The 15,060-nt window shown below is 41.7% G+C and overlaps 1 protein-coding gene across 1 annotated transcript in view; it reads left to right on the top strand.

Annotated features, from left to right (window-relative positions):
• Positions 1–3,029: 3,029 nt before the first annotated feature.
• The window catches only part of MYO3A (myosin IIIA), a 122,063-nt gene continuing 110,032 nt past the window's right edge, over positions 3,030–15,060 (top strand). The window contains exons 1-3 of the mRNA XM_076332355.1: positions 3,030–3,059; positions 10,377–10,559; positions 14,860–14,994. Coding sequence (XP_076188470.1) covers positions 10,392–10,559; positions 14,860–14,994 — 303 coding nt within the window. The 5' untranslated portion in view covers positions 3,030–3,059; positions 10,377–10,391. The remainder of the gene's footprint in view (positions 3,060–10,376; positions 10,560–14,859; positions 14,995–15,060) is intronic.

The raw sequence follows: 15,060 nt of genomic DNA on the forward strand, positions 1-15,060 counted from the left end.
TAAACTTTCCCTCATAAATTCCTATGTGCATAATGCTGTGCACAGTCCTAAAATGTTAACAATTTTTATACAGTAAAGTAGTGCTTTGATTAAGGTAATTAATGAGGCCTCTTGTCCTTAAAAATATCTGGCTCATGGCTGTTTAGCTTTGGGGTTTAAGAATATAGAAGTTTCTATTGATGATTTTCCCACAGTGAGGAATTTTATAAGGCTTCTTGTCCATGTGATTTCTTTGATGTCTGGGATGGGATAAGCAGCCTTTCGCATCACAGATATATTCACATGGAAAGGCCATCTATGAACTACCTGGTCTCTGCTCTGCTTTTGTGAAAGACATAAAACATAGATAGCTCTGAAACAACTCTCCTACTGTCAGACCTGCCTGAAAACAAAAACCGGGTTCAAATGTTATTAGAAAAATGGAAGGAGACAAACTCAACATGACAGCAGAAGTCTCCGATGGAGGCACACCTTCCCTGGTGCTGATTAAGTTTGGCTGCTTCTTTGCAGTGGATGTGGCAGAGGTCCTCCAAAGAAAACCTGGGAAGCATAATTACACACTGGCTCATAAATCACATAGGAGCTCTACTGATAAAATTCATCCATTTCCCAACTCTTGAGTACTTTGTCTTGCAACTTCACCCTGCTACCATGTATTACACTTATGTTGTGCTGCCGCTGTGTAGTGACCTCTCTGCAATGGGCAATAACGTGAGCTCTGTGCATGCACCAGATCTCAATTATTTTTAGCGGACCAGGTAAGTCCATTAGGTTCACACAGGGCTGCGTGGCCAGCGGCAGCCCCAGGGCCACGATTCGCAGCTCTCCCGTACTAAGTCCACAGCCTCCCTGGATGCCCCGTGGCCGACAGGTGCAGCGTAATCCCCCGTTGGGTGGATCAGGCCCCGGAGGCTGTGACCCCGCTCTGGACGCGGTCGGCCGGCGATCCCAGGTCGGTTTGGCCCATCCGGGCCGGGGCGGCTCGGCTGCACGCTCAGCAACCGCCCATCTCCCCGCCGGGAGCAGAGGCCGGGCCGCCCCGGCGCCCCCCGCCGCGCCTTGCCCGGGGCGGGCCGAGCCCTCCCGGCTTTGCCGGCGCTTGCGGGCGATTAGCGGGGCAAACGGCTTATCCGCCGCTGACCCCGAGGCGGGACTGCGGCCGGGCCGGGCAGGGGCCGTCCGGCGGAGGAGGGTGAATCCGAGGCACGGTCGCCGGAGGTGGCGCGGCCCCAGCCCCCTCGGCGGGGCTGACTCTGCGGGGACCGGAGGTTTCGCTGCGGGTAATCCCCGGCCCGGGAGCGGCGGGCAGGGCAGGAGGGGTGTCCCAGGGCCGGTGACTGACTGGCGGCTCCGCCGCCACTGCGTAACCCCACTCCCCAGGGAGCCGCCGCGGCGGGAGCCGCGCTGCCCGGCGGCCCCGCCCCGCCAAGGGGCTTCGGGGCGGCCCGCCCCTCCCCCGACATGGCGGACCGGCCCCCGGAGGGTGGCGAGGCAGGCAGGACGGGCCGGGCCGGTGCCTCCCGCCGCCGGCGGCAGCCGCCGTGTCGGGACGGGCGCTCCAGGCAGCTGCGGGACGGGCAGGCGTGGCCGGGGCGCGCGGCCTGCGAGCGGGGCTGCTCGGGGCCGGGGAGATCTCGGCCCCGGGGGCCGTGTGGAGGGTGCGGGCTGGCACTGGCACTGTCCCCTGGGCTCTCTCGTTCAGGCCCCTGGGTGAATCCTGCTTGTTTCTACTTTTTTGTTGTTGTTGTTCCCGTAGGTGAGTTTCTGGGTAAGGAAAGTATGTAGAGTGTTCAGGAGAGAGGTCCGGACGCCTTCGTGCGTAGTGAAACCACTTGTGGTGAAACCGGTCAGGGCGCTGAGGCTGGCTGCAGGCACTCGCAGAGCAGGGCACGCGCTGCCCGCCCAGGCCGTAGCATGACCGTGGGACTCGGCAAGAAATGTGTGAATTTCTTCATAGAAAGAATACCCCATAACTTCTTGCCTGCTAGTGTTAAGTGCTAGCAAATTTGCTTGTTGTCTGTAATGCCTTCCTTATCTTGCTATCAAATGACTATATCACCTTAATTTCAAGCCCTGCCAAAGCTCATTGATACAGCTGCTAAATTAACGTTGAGTTGCCACTTCGCTGCTGTTAGAAGTTATGAGGAATAGGGAGTGAGATCACACCATATTGATTATATGGCCTTATAAAGTTTTATTGTGTTAAAATAGGAAAATTAAGTGGTGCTTTAGCTTTGAAAGCTGAGCTCTTTGCTAATATATTGATCTAGTGTGTAGTCATTGAAAAATTATTCTCATCACTTGCAATGCTTGTCTTCTGAGAGCCACAAAATGAGCTGGATATGATTCAGTTCATGGATTGCTAACGTCAGTTCATTATTTCTGGCAGCACAAGGTCCGAATACAATTTGATAATGACACCATTCCCCCTTCTGTTATTAATCTTGTTTTCATGATTGTAATGCCCCTGCATAAATATTTTCTGTTGGATAAAAATTGCCATAAAAATCTTTAGCTCTCATTTGTTTTCAAAATACCAGAGCTTTTGAATTGACTACAATAATTAAATGTAGCATTTTGTTTCCATGTTCTTTTCATACCCTCTTCCTATAACTAAAGGTTGGCTTCAAAAAACTGGGATCCTGTACTGATGTCATGTTTGAGCTCTAAAGGGTTGTCATCCAGTGGGCATCCCCTATGCATGAGATTAAATTGAATGCTTACAACCCTTGCTGATTCTGTAACCTGTTGCTTAAAAAAAACCTCCTCCAATGGAGTTGCCTGAGAACTGTAAACCTCAGCATGCAGTAGGACTTTCACTGTTGCGGCGCATGGGTGGGAATGGAAGAAAACCAAGGTGGAACCTAACACTGATGTAGATCTCTTCCAGCAGCGCCCTCTGAGAACGTTCAGAGAGTGAAGAGCTGGAGTCTCCCATGAGCGGGGCTGGTCAGTTCAGTCTACGGCAAGTCGAAATGTCAAGATCAGCTGAATAATAATAAGCAGATGAAATGTCAGTGCAGACACCCAATATACATTTATCAATAGAAGGAGATCAGGTACCGATACCACACAGTACTGTTTCTCTACTGCGTATAGAAGTTTTACAAAGGTCAAGAAGACCAGAGGCATTAAGTTTCTCTGAAAGCTGTCTTGCTTTGTTGGGAAAGTTGTCACTGGATAACGGTCAGCAAAGAGGAAAAGTGTTTTTAGAAACAGAAGAAGCAGTTACCAAGCCCTTCAGAGAGTGAATACTAAAAAATGCCTCAAAATGGATGAATTTTTTTCCTTGAGCAGCCCTAAAATTAATGTATATACTTTGAATTATGCCCAGGACATACATTGGCTGAGATTAAGCTAAATTTATCACCAGTCCTTGCCTCCAAATGCTTTAAAGTAACCATTTATTTCTGCATTTACATTAATTTAGGGTTAGATTGTTGGGTTCAAAGTTTGCTTGGCAATGTCATTGCATGGTTCTTGCCTTTTCTGTGCATCATCAGACAATGTCCAAGTTGCCTGCCAACTTTCAGGTGATGAGATGTGGCTGGCTTGCAGTTTCCCTGACTGTAGCATGGAGCTGATACTCATTTTGTCAGTTGTCAAGCTATAACTCTTTGTTTCCAGCAGTTAAGTAGGATAGGATTCATTTTACTGAACACGTCTACATCTGAAGCTGTATAACTGGGTTCCTGTTGTAGTCGATGGAAACTTAGCCAGAACAGAGTCTGGAGAGCAAGTCTTCTTATGCTGAGATAGATGCTAACTAGGTCAGGTAAATCAATTTTTGGTTGCTTTGACTGACTAAAATGGGATTACAGTATCTAGCTTCGGTTCCAATAGGTATATTGTACACATATCAAGTTAGGTGAATCCCAGTTCTTGTGTCTTTCTTACTAGTGTAAGCACACAACAGTGAAAGAAGTGGACTGACTGTTAGAGAAGGTTGTTGATTTTTATTCTTTAGCTGGGGCTAAAGAGGTGGGTTTTTTTCCTCTGGAAAGTTTCTTGCAGATGGGAAAGACAATTGTTCAGTTCTGGGAAAACACTGGGGGATCTATAGAGTGGAAAGCAGTAAGCAAACTGATGTACAATCAAAGAGGATAATTCAGATAGACACATGGATAGTACAAAAATTATGTAATCATGCAAAATTATTTTTTGTTGTTTTAGAGTAAAATTATAATGTAAGTGTATTCAGATTTTGACAAATGAAGTAAAAAACAGTTGTGTTCTAAACACTTGTTTTTAACTAATTGCCAAACTAAATAATCTGCTCACACTGAGCTTAGATTTGACTATAGTTCCCATTCAGATATAGGTTGTAACATCATCAAAATCAGAGGCCAAATATCCTCCAGAATTAAGTGGGGGTGGTATTGGAATTTCCAGAGCGAAACTTATTCTTTGAATGATGGATAAGATAGTATGCTGCGTAAATGGCTCATTACAGCTACATTTATACTAGCTCAGGATCTGAGCTGCAATCCATGTTCATGGTTGGACAATCAAGTTATTTGGACATTTATCCAGAAAGTGCTAGGTGTTAGTATGATGAATGGGATATTGTAGCCTCATGCTCTTGGCTTGTCTTAAGAATTCCATGCAGCAACCTTTAACTTTCTTATTAAGTACTTGTCAGTGTGGCATAAACTCATGAAATAAGAGGAAATGTGTTGTGGGATTTTATTGTGCTATTGCGTTAAGTATTTCAAGGCCCCACTGTGCCTTGTGATCAGTACCAGACCAAAGAGCTTATAAACTAGATATTGGATAAAGGCATCATGTGGTGAAAAAGTGAGGTGAGAAGGGCTTTTTCTTTGATATAAGAAGCCTCAGCGGTCTCTACATGAACATTGCCTGCAATTTCTTTTTCTTTCTTTCCTTTTTTTTTTTTTTTAGGGTGATTATTTTTCTGGCATCCATTAGGCAAGAGGTTTAAGTTTCAGAATCTGAAGCAGCGCAAGTGTCACCTCCACAGAGGTAACAGACCCAGTAGGCAATGTAAGCTAGTGTTGCTGGCTCCTGACATCCACCTCCCGTGACACGTGAAGATGTTTGGCAAATTACGGGGTAGGATATGTGCAGGAGCTGTCTGGTCAAATGCAAGTAGTGTTTGCAATGGGAAGGGGGGAGTGATGTGGACAAATAAAAGAGATCAAAGAAGACCTCAGTGGGCGTGTTTTGAACTGAATCAATGAGGTCCTGGTTCTAATTTTCAAGACCAGAAGATTGTGGTAGCCAGGTGACAAGATGCTGATGGGAACCTAAAGGCTGGATCCATTTTAGTCATATATGAATAGGTATGTGCTTTGCTAATCATGTAGGCTCCCTTTATGGAGAAGGATGAATGACATGAGGCAAGGTGCCTCTCTTGTTTTATCAGCTCCTTATGGAGGATATGGATACGCTTTCATCCAAGTGAGATGGAGGTCCATTCAGAAACCATTGTGGTGGGGAAGGTTTAGAAAGGAGTTGCAAACTTAGGTGGTATGAAACAGTAGTAAAAATATTGAATTAACATGTAATATTCTATGTGAAATTCAGGCTCCATTGTGCTTGCAACCTAGCCTGCAGAAGCAAAACCTATTGCTTATTCCCACTTGACTCTATTGTCTGTAACACTCCGTGGCCTTGACCATAAAGCTCTTGACAGTGCAATTGGTATGTATCTTAAGTTTTGGGTGTCATAAATGTGCTTCATTGAATTGCCTTTGCAGCAATCAGATAGTCCACAGGAGATACACTATGTTCTTCATGAGGCTGCCCCTTCCTTTCCCTTCCCCTTCCCTCTCCAAACTAGCTAGATACTGAAAATGATAGAGAATGTGGTGATCTGCCAGCATCGATGCTGAGCAGGGCATCTCCCGGTACCTCTAGCATGTGACCTGAGGTCTGCTGCATATAGGGTGTGTATGTTTGATGTGACCTAGGAAGCAAAAAATCACAGAGGGCTGGCTCATAAGAATTCTCACCCAATTTATTCTTTACTGTGACAGCCAGATCACTGACACCAGATCCCCCTCTAAGAGGAAAAAAAACAACCCACAAACCAAAAAATCCAACCACAGTGGCTTGTTGTCTTGGAACTCCAAAACTACTTTTTCCTGCCCCGAATACCCTGAATTTAATCACTGTAAGTGTCACGGTCCGTTTGAATCTCTCAAATTTATAGGACAACGTACTCTGCGATATAAACTTTATTTCATGAGCTCATTAAGAAATACAACAAACAAACACGACAAACAGGGGCTCAATCCCCTTTTGCCCTGATTAGTTTATCAGGTGAATTCACTTATTCACCGTTCAAGTCATAAGTTTCATAACTTATAACCCATAACTCTTAATTCGGGCACCTATGAGCAAAAAAAAAAAAAAAAGTTACCTAGCCGAGGGTGAGAGTGCTCATCCTTCCTCCTCTGTCACTGTGCCGGCGTCCCCTGTATCACACCGGGAAGCAGGAAAGCCTCAGCAGTCCAGCTGCTGTTGGATCTGCTTCAAAAGCTTTTTGGGTAAGCTGATGCTTTATACCTTACAGCTTGGAGGTTTGGCCTACATAATTTCCATAAGTTAGCAGATTCTGAGGAAACTGCCAGACAAAAGATACTGGCTGCAGGAGACAGCGGTTTGCAGGCGATAATGGTGCATAATGGCCCTTTAGGTCTTTCTGGCCACCTGTCCTCCATATGTGGTGCTCTCACTTTGACCTAATGGTGCTGCTCCCAGCATACATCAGGCCTTAGCAGGAGCCAGGTTAGCCAAAATCTGAGCAGAAGTTGAGTGAACTGTCACACTGAGCACACCAGAAATATTTTAAAGGGTTTCTATAGAGGTTCAAGGGTACATTCCTAGCTCAGAACTTTGGATCAAGTTGTAAGTTGTGTTTTTTAAAGTAAATTTTTAATGGTGAGGGGTATGATAAATTACCCAGTTGTTCGGGCATCCGGACGTATTCCAGAGACAGTCCAATTTATTGCTGAAATATGAGGTTAAATCACTATCAGCTTTCTCAACTTCACTGAGATGTAATGAAACATTATTCATAACCCAGAACAGAACACTTGAAATCATTCTATTTAATATATTTTTAATAATAGAAGTGGAAGCTAAACAATTTGTCTGCAGGGGCTTGTTCTTAAACATGGTGGAAGTGAGGAAATATGATGTTCAATATAACTTATTCAAGTTATGATTTTGAAGCTGTAAATCAAAAGACAAAGGATTAGGGTGAACAATTCTTTCTGGAATAGCACTTAAATAGCGAACGAAGTATGACAGCTATTGAATGCATTATTGTTGCGTATGTGGTGACTTTTCTTAAGACAAGATAATGTGCAACTGGTGTGATTTGCAGAGGAAAATGCAAGCATATGACAGTGTCTCTAGCACTCTTCTCTGGTAGCCAAATAGCACCTGCAGGATCATGTTTCCTCAGCCCTTTAACAGTTCTCCTTGTACCAGTCTCCGCAATTGATACTGGGGGTCAATGAATTTCATTCTGTTAATGTACAGGAAGTTAATGAAGCCTGGGAAGCTGTCTGAAGCTGCAGGTTTTGATGTACGTGGTTTTTCTTAGAATGTTCTACTTGCTGTAAAACCTCTGTGCAGAGGCGTGGACCTTTGCTTAAGGGTATATTTGGAGATTCAAGGTATCAGAGTTCCCTGCTTGGCCCTGGCACGGGCTAAATATGTGAAGCTGGTCTTTGCATTCCTGCATCTTAACTACTCGTCTTTGAAGGGGAGGAAATGAGTCTTTCTTTCTTCCACTTCTGCGTATCTCCTACTGTAAGCTGCCTGGGTCAGAGGCTCTTACTGTGTATTCTTGTAACGTGGGACATAGCAGGCCCTAGATTTTGATGGAAAACTACATATTCTGTAGAAAATAACTCGTATGTAGACAGGCTCCAATATGATTTGGACATCTCAGTTCTTATGAAGGCGCCCATTGATAGCTCTCTACTTTTTATTTCTCCCAAAAAATCACTAGTTATGTATTGAGTATCCAGTAAAACTTTAAATAAATAGTTAACTTCAATTCTAAAAACTAAAGTTCAGATAGAGAAATTTTGAAATTCCATCATTGTTGAATCCCTCAAAGCAGGGGTTTGGGATTATGAATCCTAATCCCTTTATCATCCCCAATTTGGTTATTATTTTGTGTAGTCCCAATTATGAGCTAATTACAAAGCATTTATATATATGTATAAAATGATTTTTAAAAAAATCCAGAACGATTGTATTTGAGCGCTATTTTAAAGGCAAAAGAAAAAGCAAGTTCCAAAAAAAAAGTTGTATCTCATTTGTGTTCATTTTCTGGGGAAGACATGGCTTTGCCTGGACACGGTGAAGCTCCCAAGGCATGGATAAATACTAGGCATGAGGTGGAAAGGTAATGCCTTAGGAAGAGACTGCAGTCAATGTCCAAGTTGTGTCTATATGAATCCCAGGGGGAGGGCTGGACGGAAGGAAAAAGCAAATTTTGAATCTGGAATGGAAATTTGAGGATTTATGTATTACAGCTACATGTCTCTGGAACTTGATCCTCTATCTTTACTTTGACCTTATCCTGGATTTGTGTTAAGGGAGATTTCATTGTAGCAGATAAAATTGGGTCATTTTGTTCCCACAGCCCTTGAAATCAAGGTGCTGGGCCAGTACTGGTTGCAGTCCTCGGTATGCAACAGACTGCTGCAGGTTTCCTGGTGTTGAGACGGTATTTTACTACTTTGCTGCATAAACGGGTATAGAAGTTGGTAATAGTCATGTATATATTAAAAAAAAGGGGCAGGGGGAGGAGAGAGAGAAGAAAACCCTGTCTTCTCACTCATCAGTGAGCTAATCAACCAAGAACAGAATGATGGGAAGAATTCTGACCCCTGTGTTCCCCAGACGAGCTTGTATTATCCAGTAGAAAATTAGTCTGAACGCACGTGACGTGCCAGTATGCATATCAGATAATTGAAAGAGCTGGTACAACGTGTGTTTGTATAGCAGTCCATTTCAGTTGCTTCTAGGTGGTATACATGCTGTATGTATAGTGGATATATATGCTGCATGTGTAGTGGGAAATACATGGTTATATGAATAAGCAGATGAATAAAGAAAGTATGTCTAGTATGCTGGAAGCCATGGATGAAACTGAAATTGAAGCCATTCTCTTCATTATCAAAGAAAGTAGTATGGTATCACGGTGCAATTTCTGTCACTGGAGTAATATCATAAAATGCTTTATGTGTGTAGATTTGTGCTGTTGACATAAAAAAATCCAAGAATTATTACATTGTAGTCTGTTTATAAAGTATTATATAAAAATTTGAAAAATGGGTATATGAAAATTACTCTCCAAACCTGGCTTGCTTACTGCATATTGTGCTCAGGAAGGACTTAAGCACTCAGTAGCTGGCTCACTTATTTATTGCTTGCTTACTTAGTAAGGGCTTGAGTCTGTCCTCTTCCCTGCCCCTTCTCTTTTTCAGTCTTGGCTCTACAATTAAGAATACGAGAATGTAATTTTTAACACATTTCTACTGAGTTTTTGGCTGTTCTTAACAATGGGTAAAGGTGGGGTTTCTGTTTTGTTGTTGTTTGTCTGGGGGGGTGGTGTGTGCTTTATTTTTACCGCTGTAGCTGCTGGATAGTTAGTCACTATGAAGGCATGTATAAGTGAATTGTATCCATCATTGACCAGGGCATAGGTATAACCTGGTCAGTGATGGATACAATTCCATCATTGTAAAAGGTGTTTTCTTTACAGTAGGTAAAACAGTTGTTAATGAACGTACATCAGTAAACACGTTTCCCATGACTGTGAATGATTGGCTGTCAGAAGACCATAATATTGTGAAAAGATCTGCCACCTTGATCTGCTTGGCCTTATGAGATCTATATAAAAATTCAAATGGTAAGAGTAGGATTAGAAAAATGATCATTTGCTGTAAAAGTTTGAATGAACCTAATGCTATTATGTAACATGTTTTGTTTTGTGGGTTTTTTTTCACCTTCTTGCCTGATTCTTAGTAATGGAGCCAAATTCTTTTGGATTTTATGAACTGGACTGCCATTCCCCTGCCCCTCAAAAAATCCCAGAGTGACATTATAGTTTCATTGAAGTGCATGGGAAAGCTTCTACTGACTTCACTCAAGCCTGAAATGAGTTCAAATTATTATTTGAATTCCCCTTCATTTGATATTGTGTTGACTGCACGTACCTGTATTAAGTGCAGCATTTCTTGTTCATTATGCTTTCAGTGCATGCACACTACATGCAAAAACATTTCTAGTGTTTGAGACTGGAGTGTGTATTTCTCTTCGCATTTGTAGGAAACCAATTGCTATTAACCATTTGTTGAGTGAACATTGAAATCTCTTTTTCCTAGGAGCCATCATTTGAGATGCTTCCGTTGACTGGGAAAACAATAATATTTGATAGCTTTCCTGATCCTTCAGATACCTGGGAAATAATTGAGACTATTGGCAAAGGAACATATGGAAAAGTTTTCAAGGTGTTAAATAAGAAAAATGGCAGCAAAGCAGCAGTCAAAATTTTGGATCCTGTTCACGTAAGCTACTTAAATTACTTGGTTTGTGATTATTTAGTTGTAGGTGAATTTATGTAGTCTTTTTTTCTTTTAATCTTGGTAGATCATTTGTGTTAGAAGTGATAGTGAAATAAACTGCTTCAACCTGCTAAGTATCAGGCTAGCTATCAATGCATTTTTCGTATCATAAGTGATCTTGGAAGTGGTTGCATATGGTAGGAGTCAGAAGTATACCTAAACTTTGTTACCTCTACTTTTGGTTCCCCCTTGTTTATCTCTTACTTTCAGAAGCAGAGCTGATTATTTTGCTTTTCAGTACCAGAAGTCCTAGCTTCTTCTATTTTTACTGTTGTTCCCTTTCCTTTTTTTTTTTACATACTAGCCAGTAAGAAAGTTACGTACTTTTAAGTGCTTTAGATGTACCTTCAAGCATCTATTTTGAGTACATGCTTTTAGCTGAGTTACATGCTATGAGTGATACTTTAAAAATAAAACAGCATACTTTATTTTTATTGTTATTGTTGGTTCTGCATTTTCAGAATGTGCCAAAATACGTAGGTATCACAGAGGGATCCATCTTTTCAAATGGAAAATACAAAGGCAATAGCTCCTACACACAAAGCACCAGGTGACTGGGAGGTGGAATTATTATGTTGTAGAGTATGTTTTTGTTCTCAATAACTGACATTTGTTGGGTGGCAGAATAATGCTCAAAGAGTAAGGAAGAGCATTAGTCTGGTTTGTCAAGGCATACCCCATTAACTTCAGTGGTGCTGCATGTGGCTTGGGATTTTTCTCGATAACAGTAGCCCGCAAAACACGGACAAGGAGCTGTTCCTGTTTCAAGTGGCCCCTTTGAGCTCATCTTTTGCACTCCCAGTATAGGGTTGTGAGGCATGTGCCTCCATTGCATGACCTCTGGGCAGAAGGGAAGAGCACGTCATGCCGTGTGAAACGCTGCAGGTCTGGAGCTGCACAGCCACACAGGGTTCTGTCTATCCCTGCGTATCACACGCATGTCAAATTATGATCCATGGCCCGTAAGTCCATGAAACGTGTTTGTGAAAACATAGCGTCTTGCATTATCTTTGCTGTGTTTCTTGTTGATCTACTTTTTATTTCAGCATGCTTTCAAAGCAACAAAAGGAGGCTCATCTCAATTCAATATCATGTACCTCTCCCAAAGTAAATATGATTTGCAGCCAAGCGATAAGGATCTTGATGAATTCAAATTCATTGGAAACTCTATTTTGGACTCTGTTGCTTTCTGTAAACAAGGTTCTTGTGCTTACAGTGAATAGGCAGGACTTTCTTGCAGTTGGTGTTTGTCTAAATGCCCGTATGGCAGGAAATGCTTCTGCTTTCATCTATTTTCACAAGTGTCAAGAATGATTCTTAAGCGGCAACTGGCTATGGCAGGGATTACTGAAGGCATTGGGGAAACTTTCAATGTTGTGTAGACTTTGGAGGTTGTAGGAAAAGGATAAAGGATGATGACAGGAAGAAAGAAGAGGTAGTAAAGCTGATGCCAGAGGAAAGAGAAATAGATTAAGTAGGAGATAAGGGAGTAGAATGTAAAGAAGACAAAAGAAATACAATGGATAAAGATGCAACATAAGAAACTGAAGAAGGGAAGAGTTATAACTGATGAAAACAGATTCCTTATTTTAATGAAAAAATTGAAGTCAGTATTGCACTCAACATCACTCTCCAAGACTTGAACCTTTTAACTGAATATATTCTCCTTTTTATTCTAAGAATACTGTTCTTCTTTTCTTCCCTCCTATTTACAGGATGTCTGGAGTAGCTGCTGTACCTCCATGTTACTGTTAAAATGGCAGTCCTATATTAGAAATAGGGTGAAAGCAATAAACAGTTCTTTCTGTTTAAATGGAAAGTATTATTAATGGCTGCAGAGGGAGCCATTGCAATGAAGAAAGATAACTACTTTCTGTATTTTCTTCGTTAAATTTTACAGTTTTTTTCTTTGAAGATGGTTTCAGAATTGTGCCACTTGAGAGCCGGACTGAAAAAACAAGCAGAAGAAACGTGTTTTTATATCACTTGGTTTAACTGATATTTCCAAATTAAACTGGGAAACTACATTATCATGGGTGATGTGAGACTGAAATAAGCATTTCATGTTTAATCCTTTAGAGCTCTCAGGTTCTTTGTGTTGAATAACAGCTCAGTTTTTTGAAACTGAAACAGGAAAGTGAAGGTGTTGAAGTGAGAATATATGAAGATGGAACTGAGAATGCTCTTAGTCTTGTCCTCAGGGCTATAAGTAAATACCACTGCACTTTAGGGCTCTTAGCCAAATTATCCTAAGTTCACATGGAAATATTCCCTTTACCATTTCTGAAACAGGTACTCTTATGCAGGTAAATATGTTCAATTTCAAACAAGTATTTCAAGTTCTCTTCCTTCATAAAATGCAGAGGAATATTTTTCTTTCTAGTATGCACAGAATGAATATTCTATTCATTTCATTCTCTCTCTTTTCATTTCTCTTTATAATAGTAAAAATCTCATAAATAAGTACCCTTCAGGAGGTGAAAACCTCTATTAAATCACGGTAGGACAGTGGGCTAATTCTCTTCCAATTTCCCCAAGGCAGCCAGGGCTACTGTATGTTTTGTGTGTAGTTTTTTGGCTTTCGACTCTGTTTTTTTCATGGGTAGTTTTGGGGGGTTTTTTTGCTTTATGATCTGTCCTTTTGTTTTTGCCAGATGCATTTTCTCTCTTCATCCCTTCTTAACTTCCACTCTTTCCCTTTCCTTCCTCTGCCACCTTCAGTGCCTTGGTTCTTTCTTCCTTCCTTGCATCTCCTTTTTTATTGGCTGTATTCTGTGTTGTGCTTATGGGAGAATTAACTTAAAGTGAGTTCCTCCTTTTTTTGAAAGAGGAAAATTTCTGCTGGTTTTTGGTTACTCCAATAAAAAAATCTCTAAAACCCTTCCTTGTGAGAAGACTTACTCTTGTAATCTCAATGCAAAAGTTTAATGGCCCAATTCCTGAAGATACTGGTGACAGGCAAAGTTCTTTGAGACCAGTCTCAAGACAAAAGGCTGGTATGAGGAACTTGAGTTGGATTTAGTATTGGAGAGACCTGTATAAGAAACAAGCGATCAAAGTCCTCTTAGGGCAGATGCCTTTGGTGGTGAACAAAATGAGAAGGAGTGTCATTCATTGGGAATACAAAGCATCCCTTTTCTCTGCCATGGTCACTTCTGTTTGGCAGTGGTGAGATGGGTTTTCGGCACTGAGTAGGTGCTTTTCATTGATACGAAATCCATTCGTGTGGATAGTGGAGTTCATAGGTAGCCTTCCTCTAGAATTGATTTTTCATTTCTATTTCTTTTTGGGTGGGTGTAAGTAGCAAATTGTATTAAAAATATTTTAAATTTGGAAACAAGTATGTTAACATTTCTTTTGAGATCTAAACAATGGGGGGAAATGACTGCAGCTATTCTGCCTCTACCTGTGGCCAGGATGTATTGAATATTTTCTCAGCATCACTGAAACACAGTCTGATAGTGTCCCTCAATGAGCAATTCCAGTGCATAGGTGGAAGGGGTTACCTGAGTCATCCAGTGCCCACCGTTGCTAGCATCTATGTTTGGTCTGAAAGGGCTTGCACAGCTCCTGGTGCATGTGTTGGCAAAACTTGTTCTCATCTCTCACCTCCAAATGTATTTCCCTCGCTGTGTAAGAAACCCGAGGTCTGTAACGAAAGACTGACAAAAAGCCACAACTCTTATAGCTCAGTAGGAGAAGCCAGAGAGATCATGGATGTTACCAATTTCTGTGATAGTAAAAAATGAGAAAAATTCCCAGATGATTCTAGAAAGTGGGATGATAAATGAGTAAGATGTGGCTGCAGTCATACTTGTTTGTGCACAGAGGGGTGGAGAGGTAATTCCAGCTGCATCATCTCTAGCTGGGGATACCCTTGAGACTAGAGAAGTGACATGTGACTTCCCGAGGCATCTGCATACCTACCCACTTGTGGATTGCACTGGCTTTGCCTTGAAATGCTCCTTCCCCATTCTCCTGAGGGCTGCTTTGTCATACCCGGTGTGTTCGTTAGCTGAAATTGATAAAGACCAAGTAAAAAACCAGATGACTGTTTTGTATTGAGTAAACAGAACTAAGCTTTGTAGCCCTGCAAATGGTACATTCATGTTCTGTTCGGTTTTTTTCTTTGCATTATTTCAAACTACATTTGAATAGCCAGAAAATGCTATGTGTTGGGTTTTTTAAATAGCTATCATTATTTATTTATTAACCACTATGTATTTCTCATTTGTGACACTAGGATATTGATGAAGAAATTGAAGCCGAGTACAACATTTTGAAAGCTCTCTCTGATCATCCCAATGTAGTCAAATTCTATGGCATGTATTATAAGAAAGATGTGAAAAATGGAGACCAGCTTTGGCTAGTTCTTGAGGTAAATAATTCAGAAAATAAGAGTTTTCTTCCATTTGGCATTCCTATGTTGAGTATAAACTCAGTG

This window comes from Aptenodytes patagonicus, chromosome 2, assembly GCF_965638725.1.
Source record: "Aptenodytes patagonicus chromosome 2, bAptPat1.pri.cur, whole genome shotgun sequence".
Lineage (NCBI taxonomy): Eukaryota > Metazoa > Chordata > Aves > Sphenisciformes > Spheniscidae > Aptenodytes > Aptenodytes patagonicus.